The sequence below is a fragment of the Phocoena sinus genome, chromosome 11 (genome assembly GCF_008692025.1).
Source record: "Phocoena sinus isolate mPhoSin1 chromosome 11, mPhoSin1.pri, whole genome shotgun sequence".
In the NCBI taxonomy this organism is placed as follows: Eukaryota; Metazoa; Chordata; class Mammalia; order Artiodactyla; family Phocoenidae; genus Phocoena; species Phocoena sinus.
This window is the reverse complement of record NC_045773.1, coordinates 55949923-55971426: the sequence shown is the minus strand read 5'-3', so window position 1 is coordinate 55971426 and position 21504 is coordinate 55949923. Positions and strand designations below refer to the sequence as shown.

At 40.3% G+C, this 21504-nt stretch overlaps 2 protein-coding genes across 3 annotated transcripts in view; one reads left to right on the top strand and one right to left on the bottom strand.

The window, feature by feature from the left end:
* The window catches only part of AZI2 (5-azacytidine induced 2), a 43514-nt gene extending 32279 nt beyond the window's left edge, over window positions 1-11235 (bottom strand). Inside the window, exon 1 of the mRNA XM_032647902.1 lies at window positions 10722-11235. The gene's annotated coding sequence lies outside the window, so the exon portion shown is untranslated. The remainder of the gene's footprint in view (window positions 1-10721) is intronic.
* Window positions 11236-11360: 125 nt separating this feature from the next.
* ZCWPW2 (zinc finger CW-type and PWWP domain containing 2) overlaps window positions 11361-21504 on the top strand; it is a 151907-nt gene continuing 141763 nt past the window's right edge. The window contains exon 1 of one of the 2 annotated variants that reach the window (XM_032647904.1): window positions 11361-11437. Coding sequence is in view for 1 of the 2 variants with exons in the window: in XM_032647903.1 (XP_032503794.1) it covers window positions 16351-16355 (5 nt within the window). In the remaining variant the exon portion in view is untranslated. Of the gene's footprint in view, window positions 11438-15777; window positions 16356-21504 lie in introns of those variants that run through there. The other variant, XM_032647903.1, reaches the window with a different exon arrangement.

Below are 21504 nucleotides of genomic sequence, written 5' to 3'. Positions count from 1 at the left end.
CTACTTTAGTTTCCACCTTGTTAGGGCCCCTCATTATTTTATTGTTGCTCTTAACTTTTGGACCATGCATTCTGAATCGCCTGATAGCCTTTATTAGAGAACGTATTAGTACGGTACAAGTTTTAATGCTAAGGCAACAATACCAAAACTCGCAAAAAGAAACTGAAATTCCATGATTGAAATTAGTTACAAAAAAAAAAGGGGGGAATGTGGGGCCTTTAGGGACTTTCCACCCCCTCACTTGTTCCCGTAAACCAATTCTTCTCCCTATCGTGCGCCACTCCTTCTCCCTATCGAAACCAATTCTTCTCCCTATCGTGCGCCACTCCTTCTCCCTATCGAAACCAATTCTTGGAGTTTTTCAGTTGACGGGGACTTGCCAGACAGCGGGTAATTTTCCAGTTGCCCGTAATAGGTATACGCCCTAACCGCCACAATGAACAGACAACTATAACGGCCAGAAGGTGGGACAAAAGTTCCTAAGCCAATGAATTCAAAAGTCACCACATTTACCCAATCATTGTGAGAATATACCCGCCCTATGAGTAAATAAACCTATAAAAAGTATGTGATTCCGCTTTTAGGGGTTCCCCATCGGCCTCCTGCGTGAGGTTCAGGGAACCCCGGTGCATCGGCTCCTAATAAACCTCTTGCGTGTTGCAGCGGCTCTCGACTCTTGGCGGTTCTTGGGCGAGTTGGAATCCCTCGTAGACCGTTTGGGTCTAACAGCATCTACTGTGAACCAGTGCTCAGTACCAGCATGGGCTCATTAAGCCCCACCAGCTCAGATGTTCTGATGAGTTCTGATATTCAGATCTCATTACTTTTAAGCGATGATCCTACAAATTTTATTCAGGCTGTTTTTACTTAAGACTTGGGAGTCTTAAGGGTAACCGGTGCATTTCCCAGGCAGGGGACCTAAGGGGATCTGGGCTGGGCAGGAGGCCCAGGGAAACATAGGTGGCTAGGTTTTTGTTAGAGTTAAATTTTAAAAAACAAATCAATATATGGTCTGAACAAAACTTCTGCTAGTGAAATGAGAAACTGAATTAATTCAGGTCTGAAGAACAAGGGACAGCTGCTCCTTCCAGCCACAAGGTATTCTCAAGTGACTGAGAACCTAGTTTAAGTATCTGAGGATCAACTCTCGTGATGTTGCAGTCCTACAGGGGAAGGGGAACCCACTACAACCATTAAATACTGCTCTTCCAGAGGTGCACACTAGAAAGACTGATTGTCTTGTGCTCTTGATGCTGAAAACTCAGCTTCTTGTGTACCAGTGCCAAATCGAATCTCGGAGACAGTGTTCTGAGTGAAGTAGAAGAGAATAGCTTTATTGCTTTGCCAGGCAAAGGGGGACAAAGCAGGCTCCTGCCCCAAAAAACTGTGTGTCCTGACCTGGGAGGATATGATGAGTTTATAGCAATGGTTCAAGGGTGAGGTTGCTGATAAGATTAGGGTGTGCCTCCTTTCATCTGGTCTCAGGTAATCTGCTTAATGAGCTTCTCTGGTTCCTTTAATGTAGTCTCAGGTGGTCTTTCTCTGGTATGAAGAATGCTGACATTTTAAAGAGCTTAAAGACATTGTTATGTGTATCCCTTGAGGGGGAACCAGGACCCTGCCCCAAGGCTGCACAATTGTTTCTTGGCTGCTCCTCCCTCCTCTCTGCATCCCCTCCCTTCCTGGATTAGTAACTGTTTGAATCTGCCCTCTGGAACTCAGGGAGAGTCATGGAGGCTGGAGTTAAGAAACAGGGTACAGGAAGGCTTCTGTGCCCAGGAGCCCCACAGTGTCCTACTCAGTTTCACTCTGAACACTCTCAGAGGCTTTACTGGGGGAGGGAGAAACCGAGACATGTAGAAGAGTAGAACTAATCCAAGAGTAACTCTTCAGGGAGCGAGAGAGAAGCAGCACACATCCCATCCACCTTTCTATCCTCAGAAAGTTGTTCAGAGCATATCTCATATCTGAATTAGACTACCAAATTCATAATGGGAAACTGTGCCTTAAAGGCCAAACAGCTCCTAGAAAGACTGCCACCTATGGGGATGCCAGCTGGGTTTACCTATGCTTGCAAGTGCTTACTTAATTGAGAATTAAAGGATATCCTGCCCTGAAACAGCCAAGATGGGGCTCTTTTTTGGCTTTCCAAAACTGATTTTTGCATGCACAGTTAAAGAAAGCCAGCAGAAGCTAAGTTCTTACCCTGTCAGTCAGTCTCCTGGAACACTGCCTACAGGGTCTACTGGAAACAAGAGTGGTAAGAGTTTTTCCCGTTTCTAAAATTAGATTAGCATTAGCATGAGAAAATATCTGTAGGGCTAGCTCCTCAGTTCCTTTGAATTAGAAAGACTTGTAAATTTGAAGTTTTAGAGAGCTCTCATCTTAAATTATTTTATCTATTTTAATTGGTATGCAGAAGCCCCAGAAGGCTTCAAAATGCCAAAACAGCTTCATTGAAAGATTTGTTGTAGAAAGCTAATGAAATATTAATGTTATAACAAGTACCTAAAATAAACAAAAAAAATCCTTTAAAGACTGATGATCCCTGGTTGGGAACTAAGATCCCGCATGCTGTGCAGCATGGCCAAAAAAAAAAAAAAAAAAAAGACTGACATAACTACTGCTCTCCTCTAACCTCCCTTCAAGTACTCATTCTAGTAATCCTCTGTCTGAATTGCCTTCCACTCTGAAGACACTATTAAGTGGTTACCATTAGAAATGGAATCACCCGAGGCTATAAGTAAGCCAGTTCAGATCAGAGGCCAACTGAGGGCCACAGTTAAAGAATTTCTTAAACCCAGGGAGGATCCTCAAAAGTTTCTGTAAATGGATTACCAAGATGCAAGGCCACTGGTTGGACTAAACTGACCAGAGCTGATATTCAGAGCCTGATAGGAATTTTTTTTTGGCATTCTCCTCTAAGCTCAGTGAGGGAAAGAACATTCCAACATAGGTGGGTGGGTAGGTCTTGATATCATTGCTGTGGCAATCCAATTCTTTGAGTAATTAAAAACAGGTGTCTGGGCTTCCCTGGTGGTGCAGTGGTTGAGTCCGCCTGCTGATGCAGGGGACACAGGTTCGTGCCCCGGTCCGGGAAGATCCCACATGCTGCAGAGCGGCTGGGCCCGTGAGCCGTGGCCGCTGAGCCTGCGCGTCTGGAGCCTGTGCTCCACAATGGGAGAGGCCACAACAGTGAGAGGCCCGCATAAAAAACAAAAAACAGGTGTCTTTTTTTTTTTTTAATTACAAATCCAGTCTTTACAGAACCAGAGGTGTGGCTCCACAATTTAAAGCCCACCAGTCCTTTTACCACTCCCAAAACTTCCCTTTGATTTTTGGCTAAAACACCACTGGTTTTTAATCTGTGCTTTCCGGATACAAGGAAACCTTTCCCCTCGAGCTAATTATGACTTACAGCAATTTGGTAAATTACACCTTTGTAAGTAGAATTGAAACATTTATCTTTTCTCTCTATCCAACCACTCCCTCCAGAAATTGGAAACTCTTAGGTTCCCAGCACCTTTATCAGGTAAATAAGGAAGGCCACCTCCTGATAGGTACAGGAATCTCAAGGTATTTTGGGGATCTCAAAAAGAGAACTTCACCCAGATCTATAGATATTGCAGGCAGAATCTGTGGCAAGCCTTTGGTGTAATTTATCTGGCCTTGAGAGGTCTTTTAAAGGTTTAATCTAAGATTCCTTATGAAAAGTTCCAACACAGCCAATTTATGAGTCTATGTGGTCAATTACAGACTTATTTCGCAAACAAATTAATATGGCTATATTTGGTAGAAATAAGGGTAATTTTAGAGAAAAAGATTATGCTTCAGTGGATATTAAATTCTAGTTTTGCTAAATGAGGCTTTTTTTTTATATTTACCACCTAAGACTCACTTCTTAGATGGCTCCTTGTTGTTATGCTTTATTACTGTAAAGTTTAATTGAATTATTAAAACAATACTCTAGTTTGTTTCTAAAGCTGATCACAATAATCTATTTTTGGATGAAGATCAGATTCACCATGACCTGCAACCAGGAGATTATGCACACTGGAAAAGACATAAGATAAAAGACTCTGTACAGCCATGTGGGACAGGGCCATATCAGGCTTCCTCTCCTGAATGAACTGTAACTCTTGTCTCTGACACCCGACTTTGACTAACTAGGACCAGCACTACCAGACCAGAACAAGACAATGACATCTGAAGTAGACAGCTGACACAAGATGACCCAGGCCTGCACACTATTACTTTGACAATTGCTCACACTTTTGCTTATGAATCCAATGTATTTCTTCCCTGGGCTCAATCATTTGCAAGTTTCAAAAAAATCAATCCAAACAAACCATAGGTTTGTGGACCTAAGTCCAGTATTCCTAGTTTCCTTGGAGGATTTCTCCTCTCCAAGGCTCTAACTGGATGGCCCTTATTTTATTTTAGAAGAAACTCTAGTATTGTGCAAGCTACCCATTACCTTCAATATCACTAAGTGGGACCCTCTTACCTGGCCAATTAATGACACCTGTTCTGAACGTGCTAAACACTCCTTTTCACTAGATGAAAAGATATTGGGTAGCTCCTAATGGGACCTAATGGACTCATGGAACAAGTTTATGGCCTTGGCTGTCTCCAGGATGGTTAGAAAGATGTGCAACTGGTTTCCCTTGGGCTAAAGGTCACCTATGGGTAGCCTTGGAAACAGCCACTGCCAATTTGCCTTTAATGCTAGTGTGCTGGGTTTCTATCACTTTTCCAATAGTATGACCATTTGGCCGAGATATTTGTTAACTCATAACACCTATGAAGAGTCAAATTTCCACTCTGAATACTCCTCTCCCCAGTTTAGAAAAAATACTAGGAAAATGTTATGATTTAGGAGGATCTTGGCTTAAACGTTTACTACTGACACTGTTACTCCTATTGTCAATCCTATATAGCTCTCTATAAATTAATGAACACGCACAACGCACCTGCAAGGTAGAATTGGCATAAGTCCTATTGGACAACTGGAATTGACCATTAGTCCTTGACAGACATCTCACTAGTACCACTCTGTAAAACAAGCTATTAAGACCCAACACCAAAGGACATGATGGACCCAGGGCACATAAGCAACCACCCTGGCATAAGGCAACCAAATATTTGATCACCTAATGCTATCAAAAGATTAAAGATCAAAAGGGGGAAGTGATGAGATAAAATTTATATTTTATAGAAGATAAGAAAAATTTAAACATAAAATTCTTCTCTACCCTTTTGGGCCTCCTCCCTCCCTTTGGTGTGTTGTACATCGCATTAACCAGACCTCCTTAGGAGATAACCTCCTTCTTAATCTCGTAAGAGGCCACAATGACCCACGACTCATTACTCACTTTGTACATTTAGATCTGGATTGTGTAAACTGTCAAAAATATGTCACTTGACATATAATCCTTTGTCTCAAAAACTTATATATAACTATGCTTTGACCTCTAAAGGGCAGAACAGTCCTTAGAGCTTTCTTAAAGACTGTCTCCTGGATTATAATCCTCAGGTTGGCTCCAATAATATTAAGGTAGAGGAAAATTTCTTCTGGACAGCATGCATTTTCCTACTTCTCAGGTAGGTATTATCTTCCTAATTTATAAACAAATCTTAGAAAAATTAAAATACCTTACCTACACCTACATAAAGAATCAGCAGCAAAGGTGGGAATGTGAACCCAGATAAGCCATCTTCCAAATTTATGCTTTTAATACCACATTCTGAGAGGCAATACAAAATTGAGTCTTATTTTCCCAATAAGAATCTGGACAAGGCAGAACTCAGTGGTAGAAAGAACAATGGCCTGAGATTCAGAAACCCTGACTCTAGTCTAAGAACTGCCACCTTTATTATTGATTAGTTTACCTCTCCAGATCTAAGTTTTCCCACTAATAAAATGCCAGGGTTGAACTGCATCACTGAGATGCTGCTGCCCTTCCTATATTGTGAAGGCAAACTTTTAATGCAAATACAGTATGGCAACCTAAACAGAGAGAAGGGAATTCACTTTTACCAGGAACTGAGTAAAAGATACAGTACACATATTATGCCAACACCAAACTTGACTAGAAAGGTATTGTCACCACAGGTGAGCAAACAGAGGCTCAAAGAAGTGAGGCAAATTTGTCTATACTCACACTGGCAGTATGTGACAGAGCTAGGGTCTGAATCAAGGCCTATTTAGTAGGCTCTTTCCTCGACTTTACATTGCCTCCTGAATTGAATCTTATCTAGAATTTTCATCATCTTTCTACCCCTCAAAAGCCAGACTATCCCTGTGCCCACTTCTATGGAATAAGGATTAAGTCTTACAGAGAGAAACCAACACCTTTCCCTTTTTTTAATGAAATAATTAAGGGCAGGAATGAGCTAACTGGTTTATAAAGAAGGGACTGTCAAGTGCCATTTTTCAAGATACTATGTACCTCAGCACTCAAATGCCCTATAATTCAGTGAGTGCCCAAAAATGTACCCAGCACCAGATATAGAGTATGAAAAACCCCACTTTCATTTTTATAACCCTCACCGAGTTATCTCACTAACTGCCTACCGACTAACTGCCTCCATCTAAACAACGAAGCATAATATTCTGACCCTTTAGCCAACTCTTATTCTGAGTACTAGTCGCAGATCTCCTAACTCTAACATGAATTGGAGGCCAACCCGTAGAACACCCATACATAATTGTAGGCCAATTAGCATCCATCTTATATTTTCTCTTAATCCCTAGTGTTAATACCAGTAACTAGTCTTATTGAAAATAAACTCCTAAAATGAAGTCTTTGTAGTATAACAAAATACCCCGGCCTTGTAAACCGGAAAAGGAGAAACTCACACCTCCCTAAGACTCAAGGAAGAAGCATTAAACCTCACCACCAGCACCCAAAGCTGAAATTCTACATAAACTATTCCTTGAAAAGGTTTATTGTAGAATAACCACCAGGCTACAGTACTATGTCAGTATTGAAAATTATTTATTTTATAATACTTTTGTTGTGTAAATCATATACACATGCATGTCCACATATCAATAATAGCGTCTTCCTGTAAATGTATACATATACATACTATGTATTACTGTGCATTCATTTATTTTCCCCACGAGCAGTTAAAGGTCATATTAAATTTTATTAATTTTACATATTACATAATATTATTGATCATACATAGGACATGTCATTAACGGTGATCTTTATAAGACATCTGGTTCTTACTTCAGGACCATTTTAACTTAAAATCGCCCACTCGTTCCCCTTAAATAAGACATCTCGATGGGTTAATGACTAATCAGCCCATGCTCACACATAACTGAGACTCCATACATTTGGTATTTTTTATTTTTGCGGGGGGGGGCCTGCACAGACTCAGCTATGACCTTAAAAGGTCTCGTCACAGGCAAGCAAATTGTAGCTGGACTTGTATGTATTTGTTATTTGACTAGCACAACCAACATGTTCAATTAAATTAATGGTTACAGGACACAGTACTCCATTATTCCCCCCGGGCTCAAAAAACTGTATCTCATAGTGGATCAAACCCCCCTTACCCCCTACAAAACTAACCATCTGCTTAGATATTCACCACCCCCCTAGACAGCTTCGTCCCTAGATCTACGAACAATTTTTTTCATAAATCAATACTAAATTTGATACAAGCACCGTAATGAAATTATACGAACATCTTTTACACCCCATGGGTTAATGTAGCTTAAATTTTTTCATAAAGCAAGACACTGAAAATGTCTAGATGGGCTTCGCCAGCCCCATCAACATAAAGGTTTGGTCCCAGCCTTTCTATTAATTCTTAACAGACTTACACATGCAAGCATCCACATCCCGGTGAGAATGCCTTCCAAATCACAAAGATCAAAAGGAACGGGTATCAAGCACGCTACACTAGCAGCTCACAACACCTTGCTTAGCCACACCCCCACAGGACACAGCAGTGATAAAAATTAAGCCATGAACGAAAGTTTGACTAAGTCATGTTAACTAGGGTTGGTAAACTTCGTGCCAGCCACCGTGGTCATACGACTGACCCAAATTAATAGAGACACGGCGTAAAGAGTGTTAAGGAATCATACAAAATAAAGTCAAATCCTAATTAAGCTGTAAAAAGCCATAATTAAAACTAAGCTAAACCACGAAAGTGACTTTAGTACAATCTGAGTACACGACAACTAAGACCCAAACTGGGATTAGATACCCCACTATGCTTAGTCGTAAACCTAAATAGTCACAAAACAAGACTATTCGCCAGAGTACTACTGGCAACAGCCTAAAACTCAAAGGACTTTGCAGTGCTTCATATGCCTCTAGAGGAGCCTGTTCTGTAACCGATAAACCCCGATTAACCTCACCAACCCTTGCTACTTCAGTCTATATACCGCCATCTTCAGCAAACCCTAAAAGGGAGAGAAAGTAAGCATAACTACCATAAATAAAAACGTTAGGTCAAGGTGTAACCTATGGGATGGGAAAAAATGGACTACATTTTCTATATTAAGAACACCCCTTATATCCACACGAAAGTTTTTATGAAATCTAAAAACTTAAGGAGGATTTAGTAGTAAATTAAGAGCAGAGTGCTTAATTGAATAAGGCCATGAAGCATGCACACACCGCCCGTCACCCTCCTCAAGTATCACAGCAAAGCCCCAGCTCACTAACCCATGCTAAGCAACTATACGAGAGGAGACAAGTTGTAACAAGGTAAGCATACTGGAAAGTGTGCTTGGACAAAACAAGATATAGCTTAAACAAAGCATCTAGTTTACATCTAGAAGATTCCACAATCCGTGTATATCTTGAACCATACCTAGCCCATAGCCCCTCCCACCGCTACTACCATAAACTAATCAAATAAAACATTCACCATACATCTAAAGTATAGTAGATAGAAATCTAATCACCAATGGCGCTATAGAGAAAGTACCGTAAGAGAAAGATGAACGAAATATTAAAATTAAAAAAAAGCAAAGCTTACCCTGGCTACGGAATTGTAAGACTCTTTCTGGGTTAGCACAGGTATGAAAAGCAGTCTACTTCTTTTCATTCCTTTCATAAATAATACATCTCAATGCAACTGAGCATCTTCACCCACTAAATGTTACTAGTATTAGTGTTATTTACTCTCTAATAGTGATATGACAACTGTATTTTAATCCAAAATATAGGTACCAAATGAAAGAAAAAAAATAAATTACACTGGTTTCATTACTTCAAGAATTATTAAGTACTTCCATCAAATCATCTTATTTAATAATCATGACAATGCTTTGTGTTGGCATGTCAGGCAGTGTGCCTTGACTTTTAGGGGAACTAGCTCATTTGTTCTCCATAACAATTCATTAAATCTACATAAGACCTACGAGGTGAGCAAGAATTCCCTTATATCACAGATGGAGCAATTAAAACAGTGGGAGCGGGCTTCCCAGGTGGCGCAGTGGTTGAGAGTCCGCCTGCCGATTCAGGGGACAGGGGTTCGTTCCCCGGTCCGGGAAGATCCCACATGCCACGGAGCGGCTGGGCCCGTGAGCCATGGCCGCTGAGCCTGCGCATCCAGAGCCTGTGCTCCGTAACGGGAGAGGCCACAACAGTGAGACGCCCGCGTACAGCAAAAAAAAAAAACAAAAAACAAACAAAAAAAACAGTGGGAGCCAGTAATGAAAAAATGGTTAGCTGACTCTAGAGCTGCAAACTCTTAGAAACTATGCTTTGATGCCTTGGAGAGAAAGATTATTCCCATTTTAGAGATAGGGAAAATGAATTTTGGTTTCTTAGGCAGCGTCAAGTGAGTGTTAAATTCAGCATTCAGATTCTGAGTTAACGTTCTGACTTAATCCAGTGCATTTCCCATTTCACTACAATGTCTCTTTAACATTAAAACCTTACATTTGTGTACAACTTTCCATCTTAGAAAAACACAGCATTAAAATTTAACAACCCTGTGAAGGATGTACCATTCGTAACTTACAGACGATGTAAGGAGTGATCACAACAGGTTGGTAAATTAGACACGGTAAGTTTAGATAACAGTAATGTAAACCATGTCTTGAGATCTTATTCAGTCAAATTTAAAACTCTAAAAGTAAAAAAGCAAGCGTCTTCTATGTTTAAGAGGCAAGGATCAATTTCAATCCTAGTAGGTTGTCTTTGATCATCTCAGCATATCTCCAATATATCCTGGAGCAGTTTGTTTTCATCTGTATTACAGTTTCTGTATTTTCTCTCACTTCTAAATATCTGAGTTCCTTGTTTGTAGGGACGAGAGACTCAGCCTACCTGGCATGTAGTAGCCACTCAACAAATGATGGAAAACCATCCTGAAAAAACCTAACATTACTGTTAGCCCTCGGTGATGTACAGGGGTCGATTTACATCACCCCAAGCAGGACCGTCCTAACCATACGCCCCTCTTTGGTATCCCATTTAAATGCAGCCCCAATGAATGAAATAAAACTGCAGGCGCCACGGTAAACCAGAGCACGGTAAGAAAACAAGCACTAGGGAGAACCGAGGACCAAGCGGGGCCCGACCCGGCTCGCGCCGAGTAGACGCGGTCGAGGATGCCAGGCGGGCCGCTCCCTGGTCCAAGGTCTGGAGAAATGACGCGTCTCTCCTCACCGGCGACGGCAGCAGAGGGTGGTCCCGGCACCGCCCGCGCCCCCTGGCCGGCCAAAGCGCGTCACTCACCCAGAACACAGGCTCCGTGGGGCCGCCCCCAGGGCCGCCGAGTTTCGATTCCCCAGCGTTTGGAAACGGACCAAAAACAAACCGGGTCGCTAGGGGTCACCGCGGGCTTCCTGTTTCCTCAAAGACAGCGCCGCTTCCCCGGCAAAGGCAGCCGCTCCGGGAACGCCGCGGAGGGACTCCCATTTCTCCCGCCTCGGTGGCGCCAGGGCCGGCGCGGCCGGCCAGTCGGCTACAGCCCGGGAGGGTCTGAAAGGAGAGCCGAGCCAAGGCCGAGGGCCGAGCCACCGCCGGAGAAGGCCGGTTACCCGGCCCCGTCAGCGCCCGCCCTAGCCCCGCGCCGCACAGGGGGAGCGCAGCGACGGGGCTGGCCAGGAGGGCGTCCGACGCACGACCGGAAACGGGGCCTCCAGTAATCCACGGCTCGGAGCCTGGGCCGCGCAAGCAAACCGGAAGTCAGGCCGGAGGAAGATGGGAGGGCGTTCGCCAAGCCAGTGCTGGGGCTGGGTGGGGGAAAAGTGCGCAGAAAAGGAGGGCGCAGCGTAGTACGCGCCCCGTGAGCCTCCGCCGCCGGGTGGGCGGGGCCGGGGCGTGCTACGTGTCGTGAGCTTACGCAGCAGGGTGGGCGGGGCCGCGGCGTACTACGTGTATAGTGAGCTCCCGCGACTGGACGGGCGCGGCCCCGGCGACGCGGGAGGCGGAGGCGGTGCCGCAGTGTGGTAAGACGTTATCCGCCTTGGCGGAGGTTGAGTCGCTGGCTTCCTACAGCGCCGTCTTTTTCCCTCAGCGTCCGCTTGGGGGTCCCCGAACGTTGTAGCGCGTGTTGGCTCCGCATAGTAGCGCTCTTGTAGGTTTCTAGTTCTCGCCTCGCCGTGGCCGGGAACTGGGGACCCGTGACGATTCGCGCCTGCGGGGGAGCTGTTAACCCGACTAGTTTCGGGGCGTTGCTCCGGGTCCCCTAGTTATTCGGCACACAGCTCTTGTTAACATTGTGGAAGCTGTTGACTTCGGAGGGTGTACCCGGCTGCGCCAGGTAGAGGATGGACAGGCCTGAGCTGTGGGGTCACGAGTAGTTGAGTTGGGGGCCGTCCTTTGAGGTCGGAGGCAGACGGAACCCCTCCAGCTGTAGGCCTATTTTTGATTAAACGAATAAAGGAGAAAATGTTTAATTATAGGGCATTTATCCTTACTGACTGCCAGTTAGCAACAGTGATACTCCTCCCCAGCCCTTTCGACTAAGGACTTAAATATCGTTGGAGTCAGTGTTCTGTTGGAAGATGTTTCTGCATCAATTTTTTAACAAAATTAATTTATTTTATTTATTTATTTTTGGCTACGTTGGGTCTTCGTTGTTGCATCCGGGCTTTCTCTAGTTGCGGCGAGCGGGGGCAACTCTTCGTTGCGGTGCGCGGGCTTCTCATTTCGGTGGCTTCTCTTGTTGCGGAGCACGGGCTCTAGGTGCGTGGCTTCAGTAGTTGTGGCACTCAGGCTCAGTAGCTGTGGCTCTTGGGCTCTAGAGTGCAGGCGCAGTAGTTGTGGTGCCCAGGCTTAGTTGCTCCGCGGCATATGGGATCTTCCCAGAGCAGGGCTTGAGCCCGTGTCCCCTGCATTGGCAGGTGGATTCTTAACCACCGTGCCACCAGCGAAGCCCCGCATCGCAGTTCTGATTCATCAACCAACAGTCAGCTCATCAAGGATGGATTCGGCTCTAGGGTTTACTTTAAAATATTTTTGTGTTGTTGTTAAGCCTCTCGTTTTGCTTTAGATTTAAGTGAAAATTCACAGCTGTTATGAGCAAAGAGCACAACTTAAAGTTGACATGACATTTAAAAAAATACTTTAAAATCTGTATTAATGTAATCATTTAGAAAGATCCATTCACTTCAGTTTATCAGGCTGGGACGTAAGAGCAGTGTTTTTAATATTTTGGACAAGAATCCTTTTTCGATTGGCTCGGTAATGCGCTTTACAGAATAAAAGCAAACCACCAAGAGGTATATTTTGCCTAGTTTTTGAAGAATGCTAACAAAATCGGTTGAGGCACCCCAAAATCATCAAAAGTAAAATGATAATCTGGTTTCTGATTTGTAGATCTAGAAATGTTGAATCTTTACTCACAATTTAGAATAATTTGAGACTTGTTGAAAAAGAAGGAAAATTCATTTTTATCTTATCTCTCTGACTAAATAAGATGACTTAGTATTTTACTATATGTGATCAGTCTGTTTTCGTTTTAATAATACACACTTCCCTATTATAATAATGAAAAAAAGTGGGTCTTATTAACAATACTATTTGCTTATTCAGAATGCATAAGCCTATCAATTTAGTCAAGTAAAACATCCTAATTTTTTTTGCCAGGGAATGGGGGCGGGGAGAGTCATACCCACGGTAGGTTATGACAAAATGTAATACAGATATTTGTTAAATTGAGCTGAAATGGTCACTTTCTATCCACTTATGCATCCGCTTTAATTAAGTTTAGCAAATAAATTATTAAAGAAAACTTGCCACACTTATGCTTTGTTATAAGCAGAAGTTGAAGTTTTATTACAATCTTGCTGTAAGGAAAAAGACCTCTGATAAGTCAAATAAAAGATACAGTCTTGGTAGGGACATTTTATGGGAAAAGAAAATGGTTAGATAATTATCATTAAAGTAGATAACAGAAAGAAAGGAATTTGGGGGACATTAGACTCTTAACTAATAGTCAATTGCTTAGGTGAGTGGATGGTTTTCCAGAGCAAATCTTAATTCTATTAAAGTTTATTGGAAGGTTGCTTAGGCTTTTTTTTCAGGAATGTTCATTTCATCGCAAGAGAGGAGTTGTGAATTACAGTCATCCAAAAAAACATCTGTACCGGCCAGGTTTGGGACAATTTTTTAAAAACCATTATTACATCTTCTATAACTACAAATGAAGTCTGAAATTTTCAAAACGATTCAGGTCTTTATAAACATATACTTGACACAAGGCACTTTTTAAAAGGTCCTGTTTTACAGGTTGTAGTAAACAAAAAAATAGGTAACACAAGATATTCTCCCCCACCTTGTCCCACCTTCTCCCATCCTCTCACCAAGGTCCTGATATTTCCCATCAGGAGCTGCTCCTGAAGGATAGAGTGAGGACTGGCTTCAGTGAGATTCCCTTTACCCTGGGGTAGGTTGGATTTCAAAGCAATATCTGAACAAAGAATATAGGCCCTGGCACAACTCTTGACTGTGGCTCAGCCTCCTTCTGTTTTTAGGCAACTGTGCATCATTAGAGCTCCTTCAAATCTTATTTTTTGTTTAATTAGGCACTATGTTAAAACAATGAAAAAAAGTGCTGTTGTGTTTTGTTTTTTTAGTGGGAGCTATATATTTCTAAGCTGTGACGAATATTTACTGTTAGAGGAAAGAGAATACATCTTTTGAGGAAAATTTGTAAAGCAAATTTTGGGTTAGTGATTTAAATTTTATATTAGTTTAATTTGATTAAATCATACCATCCTAGAGATCATGTTTTCTGTGTCTCTACCCTGTGTTTTGTGAGTACTGTGTATGTGTGGCTCTGCAGTGTCAGCAGGACAGAATTAAGATGTCAAAACCTTTAAGTTGAAATAGCAATGTCACTTTTCATATTAAAATCAGCTTCAATGTCATTTCGTCCATTAATGTCTTAAAAGCATTCTTCCTCTCTTCTCCCCCACCTATCACATGTCCAGGTTAAAAGCCTTAGGGTAAGGGAATGGTTTCAGTGGCAGAGATACAAAACAGATTCAAAAATACTACCAATAATGAAAAATCTGGTATCTGAGCCTACATAGTCTGTTTTCCTTCTTTCCTCCCATACCTCGTTGCTCATACTGCTACCCCCCAACCAAAACACATACACACAACACACACAGAATGTCGTGAATTGCAGAATCAAAGTTCATGATTTCTGTTACACTGTGTATCTGAATCTGTGAATATGCCTGAAGCATCAGGCAAACTGGGCGTCATGGATCCCTAACCCTTAACCTTGGAAAGTACATGAAGGCTTTCCAGGGGGTTATGTAAATGATAGTTTAAGGGTATTAATTTTCACGCTGTTTACTTGCATGTTTCTTTCCTAAAATCAATCTGCCTCAGAGTCTGCCTAAACCCTGGGCAGCTTTCCCCTTTCCTCTTTTGTGATTGTCCCTCTCCCACTCTACAATTAAAGCAATACCTTTAATCTGACCTAAGTCTTGTTAGAAAGTAAGTGATTCTAATAACTGGGTAGCTAATTGTTTCACACAAGAGTAGTAATTTCCAGTGGCTTTTGAAAATGCTTCAGAAGAACTCAATTGAGTTGTCAGCTGATCATTAAAAATAATTTTATGACATACCCCATGTGATTTTTGATACATAATTTAGTAGTTCAGAAGAATAATTATTGATATAACCAGAAATCCTTCTGCTCCCAAATATTTGGAATGGAAGAACACAAAATGTAAGAATAGGATCAGCTTGAACCCTGTTTCTTCCTAACAACAAATAATATTCATTCTGATACACAACCTAAATGGGGGGAGAAGGTGCTATCCATTTCTGTATGAGATGCATTTCCAATAAAACTGACTTAGAGGGCTTCCCTGGTGGCGCAGTGGTTGAGAGTCTGCCTGCCAATGCAGGGGACATGGGTTCAAGCCCTGGTCTGGGAAGATCCCACGTGCCACGGAGCAGCTGGGCCCGTGAGCTACAAATACTGAGCTCTGCGCGTATGGAGCCTGTGCTCTGCAGCAAGAGAGGCCGCGACAGTGAGAGGCCCGCGCACCGCGATGAAGAGTGGCCCCCGCTTGCCACAACTAGAGAAAGCCCTCGCACAGAAACGAAGACCCAACACAGCCAAAAATAAATAAATGAATAAATAAATTTAAAAAAAAAAAAAAAAAAAAAACTGACTTAGAGTATTTTATAATGATCATAATTTATATTGAGTTTCTCATTTGATCAGTAGTGCTCTAGTAAATTAATGATAACACAATACTGATGACAATTTTTTAAATTTATGTTCTCAGGAATTTTAAAATATACTCTTTTGTGTAGAGAAATATGATCAATTTAAAGTATTTTCAAGCACTAAAATATGTTGCGATAAGCTTGTGTGGGGGAAGTGAGATAATATGAATTCAAGGAGAAAAGGAATAATATCAGTTTCCTAACTGTGGAAGGAGATCTTGTTCATGTGCTTTTCAAATGGATGGGTTGATAGTAGATATCAAATTACTATGGCATTTACATTCCATTTATAAAAGGGATATATCCTACTGTCTCTAGCAGCTAGCCTTATCCTGGACAGGCAATCTGTGCTTCATAATAACTTTGTGACTTGAAATGTTTGCAGTCAGTAGGAATTAGCTTCTGACAGCTTTCATTTTTAAAAAAATAAACATGAATGTCATAACTGTATGCATAGAAACTAAATGCAGTGACTTTCTTTTGGAAACATATGTAGGTGAAGAAAAATTTAATAGTCTTAGAAAGCCTTTGATGTAAGGAGTAGGGAGAAGAAATACGAGAAGAGCTAACAGAAGACCAGCAGCAGAGACCCTAGGATGGTGTTGGAAGATTGTACAGAGAAGGAAAAAAGATCCAGTACGGGGAATTCTACACTTCTTACTAAATGAAGTAAGAGCAACCCTTCTCTGAGGCTTGATACTTACACTCTTACTATCTGAGATATGAATTAATTAGTTTATTCAATACTTAACAAATATTCATTCAGAACGTACCATGTGTCATTGTTTTAGGCACTGAGATGAAACGGGCAAAATAGCTTTTTAATGTATAAAGAAGTAAAATCTATCACAGAGAAGTCAGTCACATAGACAAGACCTATGTGAAATTTAACATGATGAGAAATTACTTCCCATTAATTTTTTTTCATGACAGTTTCTATATATGCCTATGAAGAAAATAAACTTTTTCCCCTATTTAAAATGGGAAGAGAGGAAGAAATAATTTTATTTTGTGACTGTCACATATACACTATAAAAACCAAGAAGATAAAGTCAGCTTTTCAGAGGAAAGACATTTTTATAAAGCTACCAAATAAACAACAATGAAAGGATGACATTAAACTTCAGTAAGATGTATAGAAAGAAATTAAATTAGATTTTTCAAGTAGACTATGTAGCAAAAGAGAGGGAAAATTTCCAAACCCATTTCACAGCTCACATGATATAAAAGTGAAATCATTGACTTTGTAACAGTTGCAAAATTACAGACATAATTTCCAACTGTAGGTTTTTCAGTTGTCTGTGAATAGTCAGTTGATTCTTAAAATTCCAAAAACAAAAAGATGTGTGTTTTTTAAATTCACTTATATTTTGTTAATCATTTTCTCTTGACAGTCATTTTATATCATTCCCTTTTGGCTTTAATAACCCCCTCCCTCTCATCCCATAGCCAGTCTGTTCACCTGATTTTGTAGATTTTACCATTTAGCTAATCTTTTGGATCTTTTTCATAGTCTCTACTATGCCACAGTTTCCTATCCATCTATTATAACAGTTTCCTTTAAGTAGTTCTAACTTTTTGTTTTTTAGTTTCCAAGTCATTCTTTATATGGATAGCTAAATGGTCTTTTAAAAATGTAAATCTTACCATTATGTTTCTCCTCTTAAACTCCTGGAATGACTCCTTAGCTTATTTTAAAAGTCTGTTCTTAGTCTAGCCTAGCCTATTTTACCTCCAGCTTCTAAAAACACTGCCAGCTCAGACTTTGAAATTGGATATCTTTAGTCCTTTATAAGTTTTCATTCAGTTAACCCTGATTATGATTTTAGAATATTTACTTTCTTAGATTATCATTTGACATCTTTTCTAAATTTAAAAATTCTCAGAGAATTGGGGAACTCCAGAAAAATTTTCAATATTAGTGTGAGAATTACGGCTCTACTTCTTACTTGTCCTAAAATGATATCACATTTAAAAGAGGATCCTATATCTTCAGATAATGGATATCAGCTTCAGAACATATGAAGCAAAACTAGGCAGAACTAGGAGACATGCCCACAATACTGGAAGATTTTAAACAGGTTTCCCTCACTAACTCATAGAATAAAAAAAAAATACATTAAGGAAATAGATGATTGAATAAAATTATTAGCATCACACTCATTAGGATGGCTATTATCAGAAATAAAACCAAAATTGAAAATATTCATCTTAAAATTAATATGGAATCTCAAGGGAACTCAAATAGCCAAAACAATCTTGAGAAAGAAGAACAAAGCTGGAGGCTTCCCATTTGCTGACCTCAAAACATATTACAAAGCTGCAGAATCAAAACATTGTACTGGTGTAAAGACATACATATAGACCAATGGAATAGAATGGAGAGCACAAAAAGATCCTGACATACATGATTTTCAAGATGTGCTAAGACCATCCCATGGGGAAATGTGGTTGGAAAAACTGAATATTGGTATGCAAAACAATGAAGTTTGACCCTTACCTCACACTGGAAAAATTAAATCAAAATGGATCAAAGACCTAAATGTAACAACTAAAACTATGACACACTTAGAAGAAAAATAGGGGGAGGGCTTCATGACATTAGATTTGACAATTTCTTGGATGTGACACCAAAAGCATAGGCAACAAAAGAAAAAATAGGTAACTAAAGGTCTCTAAATCAATCACTAATAAAATGTTAAAAATCATTATCAGGGCTTCCCTGGTGGCACAGTGGTTGAGAGTCCGCCTGCCGATGCAGGGGACACGGGTTTGTGCTCCGGTCTGGGAAGATCCCACATGCCGCGGAGCGGCTGGGCCTGTGAGCCATGGCCACTGGGCCTGCGCGTCTGGAGCCTGTGCTCCGCACGGGAGAGGCCACAACAGTGAGAGGCCCCGTACGGTATCTGCAGTATTAGTGGAAGAAATTTTACCTTTAAGCAAATCAGCTGTGTGATTTACTTGACAATATAGCTTAGATAAAGGTCAATTGAGAATGGGCACATGTAGGGAGAAATAACTAAGCTGCTCTGAAATTAATACTCTCCTTGTTCAACCTACTGATATAATTCTAATCTTTTTATAACAGTATTGCATTTGGTAGCCAGCCTGAAGAACTTAATTATTCTTGTTCGATCTGTTGTTTTATTCTCACAAGTCTTAATATACTGAATAATAGAAAATACTAGGATTCTTGCAGCCATCCATATAGAATAAAGCATATAAACTGGATTACTAAGGTTTAAAAGTTGGCATTTAGCACAATTTATCAGATTTCTACTTATTTGTTAACTTTTTCCTGGAAACAATTTAAAGCTGCAAAAGATACCATCCTTTAAATATGCCAGTAAGCTGTTTCTTTCCATTCTATCATACTTTGATTTCTTATTTTGGATGAAATCCATCAGTTATACTCATTATTAAAACAAAAAAAAGGAAAGAAAATATTAAGCATCTTGGAGCATTTATTGAGCTAGAAGCCACCCAGCAGTGTCTGCATAAAGTAGTCCCTGAATGATAAAGATAAATTACAACTTTGCACAGATAATAGGCTCTTAAATTCCTGTTGAATTGTTAAATAAAATCTAAAGTTGACATACAGGCACAAATTGGTTAATTAGGTATGAATGAACAGCAAATTTTAAATTTACATTATAGAGAAGATTAAGGATAAATGCATTTTAAGTTTAGAAGCAAACTACCTAATCATTTGTTAAGTTGAGCACTTGAGAAAAATCATGAAGGAAAGACTAAATAGAGTGCTCTCATTCTGCATTGGTTTCTGCATATTTTAATTTTCTTATCTAACTATAAATATAGCTCATTTAAAAGCAGTCTAGAAAGGAAGTCAAACACTTATATGTATTTAGTGTAGCAGCACTGAAATGGGTTTTTTCATATGCTTTTTCATTTCATCATTAAAACCATCCTATGAATTATAATATTATTACCATCAACATGAACAGATGATAAAATGATAGATTATTTAACTGATTTGCCTTAATTTTAAAATCTCATAGGAAATGAAGCCAAAATTTAAATCCAGAGCTACGATTGATATTCAACTGATACACAAACAGCCATACTAGTTTTTAAATAATTTAAATATTTTAAATAATTTGAATATTGGTACTATCTAGGACAGCTTTAACGCTGAAGTTCATATTATTTTCATTATTTCATAATATAAATATTCACTCAGTATTCTTTTAAGTGCTAGGGATGCAGTGGTTAACAAGATAGACTGACCTGCCAGTGGATTTTCCTTGTCTTGTAGAGGACCTCATTAAATAAACTACAATACAGTGTGTTGAGCGGCATGGAGAGGGGGTAGAGATTGCTGGGGGCACACGGTAGGGGCATTGACTCTTACTCAGTAATTTTTCAGATTGGCTTAGACATCACCTCTTCTCAGTAGCCTGACACACCCTCTACCTGGAAGTCTCAGGTGTGCCCCATACACTTCCAAATCATTCTGCATTGGTCTCATAATAGCACTTAATGTTACTTGAGGAGAGGAATTTTGTCTTTCCTTTAGCATTATCTGGCTCATAGCAAACCCTCAAGAAGTATTTTAGAACAAAGAAAATAGAATTGAGGTCTGAAGCAGCAGCAAGCAAGTGAGAGAACAGTTTTACATAAGCTTTTAGGTATTGAGGTGGGAAATGACAGAGATAATCCTTGTAATGTAGGAGGAAAGTTTATCTTTTCAGACTGAGGAGAATGGTCTGGGATTTAAAAAGGTTTAGAATAATCACTGAAGAATTGCAAGAGGAAAAAGAGAATACATAAAAAGGATAGCCTTAAAGATGTGCTGAGGCCTCATCTGAGGTTGAAGTCTCTGAATTTGTAGTGGTACCAATAGGCGTGACTACATAATATCCTCCAAGAATCAGCAACTCAGATTCAAGACCTCGACGACCAAGGGTGTATTCCTTTGTTTTTAAATTAAATTAAATTAATTTTTTATATAGCAGGTTCTTATTAGTTACCTGTTTTATACATATTAGCATATATATGTCAATCCCAATCTCTCAGTTCACCCCCCCCATCACCAACCCCCTGCTTTCCCACCTTGGTGTCCATATGTTTGTTCCCTACACCTATGTCTCTATTTCTGCCTTGCATACTGGTTCATCTGTACCATTTTTCTAAATTCCACATAGATGTGTTAATATACGATATTTGCTTTAATCGTTCTGACTTACTTCACTCTGTATGACAGTCTCTAGGTCCATCCATGTCTCTACAAATGTCCCAATTTGGTTCCTTTTTTTGGCTGAGTAATATTCCATTCTATATATGTACCACATCTTATTTATCCATTCATCTGTCAATGGACATTTAGGTTGCTTCCATGACCTGGTTATTGTAAATAGTGCTGCAATGAATTGGGGTGCATGTGTGTTTTTTTTTTTCTCTTTGTTATCTTTACTTTTTTAAAATATCTTTTTTGGAGTATAATTACTTTACAATGTTGTGTTAGTTTCTGCTGTATAACAAACTGAATCAGCTATACATATACATATATCCCCATATCCCCTCCCTCTTGTGTCTCCCTCCCTCCTCCCTATCCCACCCCTCCAGGTGGTCACAAAGCACCAAGCTGATCTCCCTGTGCTATGCAGCTGCTTCCCACTAGCTATCTATTTTACATTTGGTAGTGTATATAAGTCAGAGCTACTCTTTCATTTTGTCCCAGCTTACCTTTCCCCCTCCACATGTCCTCAAGTCCATTCTCTATGCCTGCATCTTTATTCCTGCCATACCCCTGGGTTCATCAGAAAAAAGTTTTGTTTTTTTTTTTTTTTAGATTCCA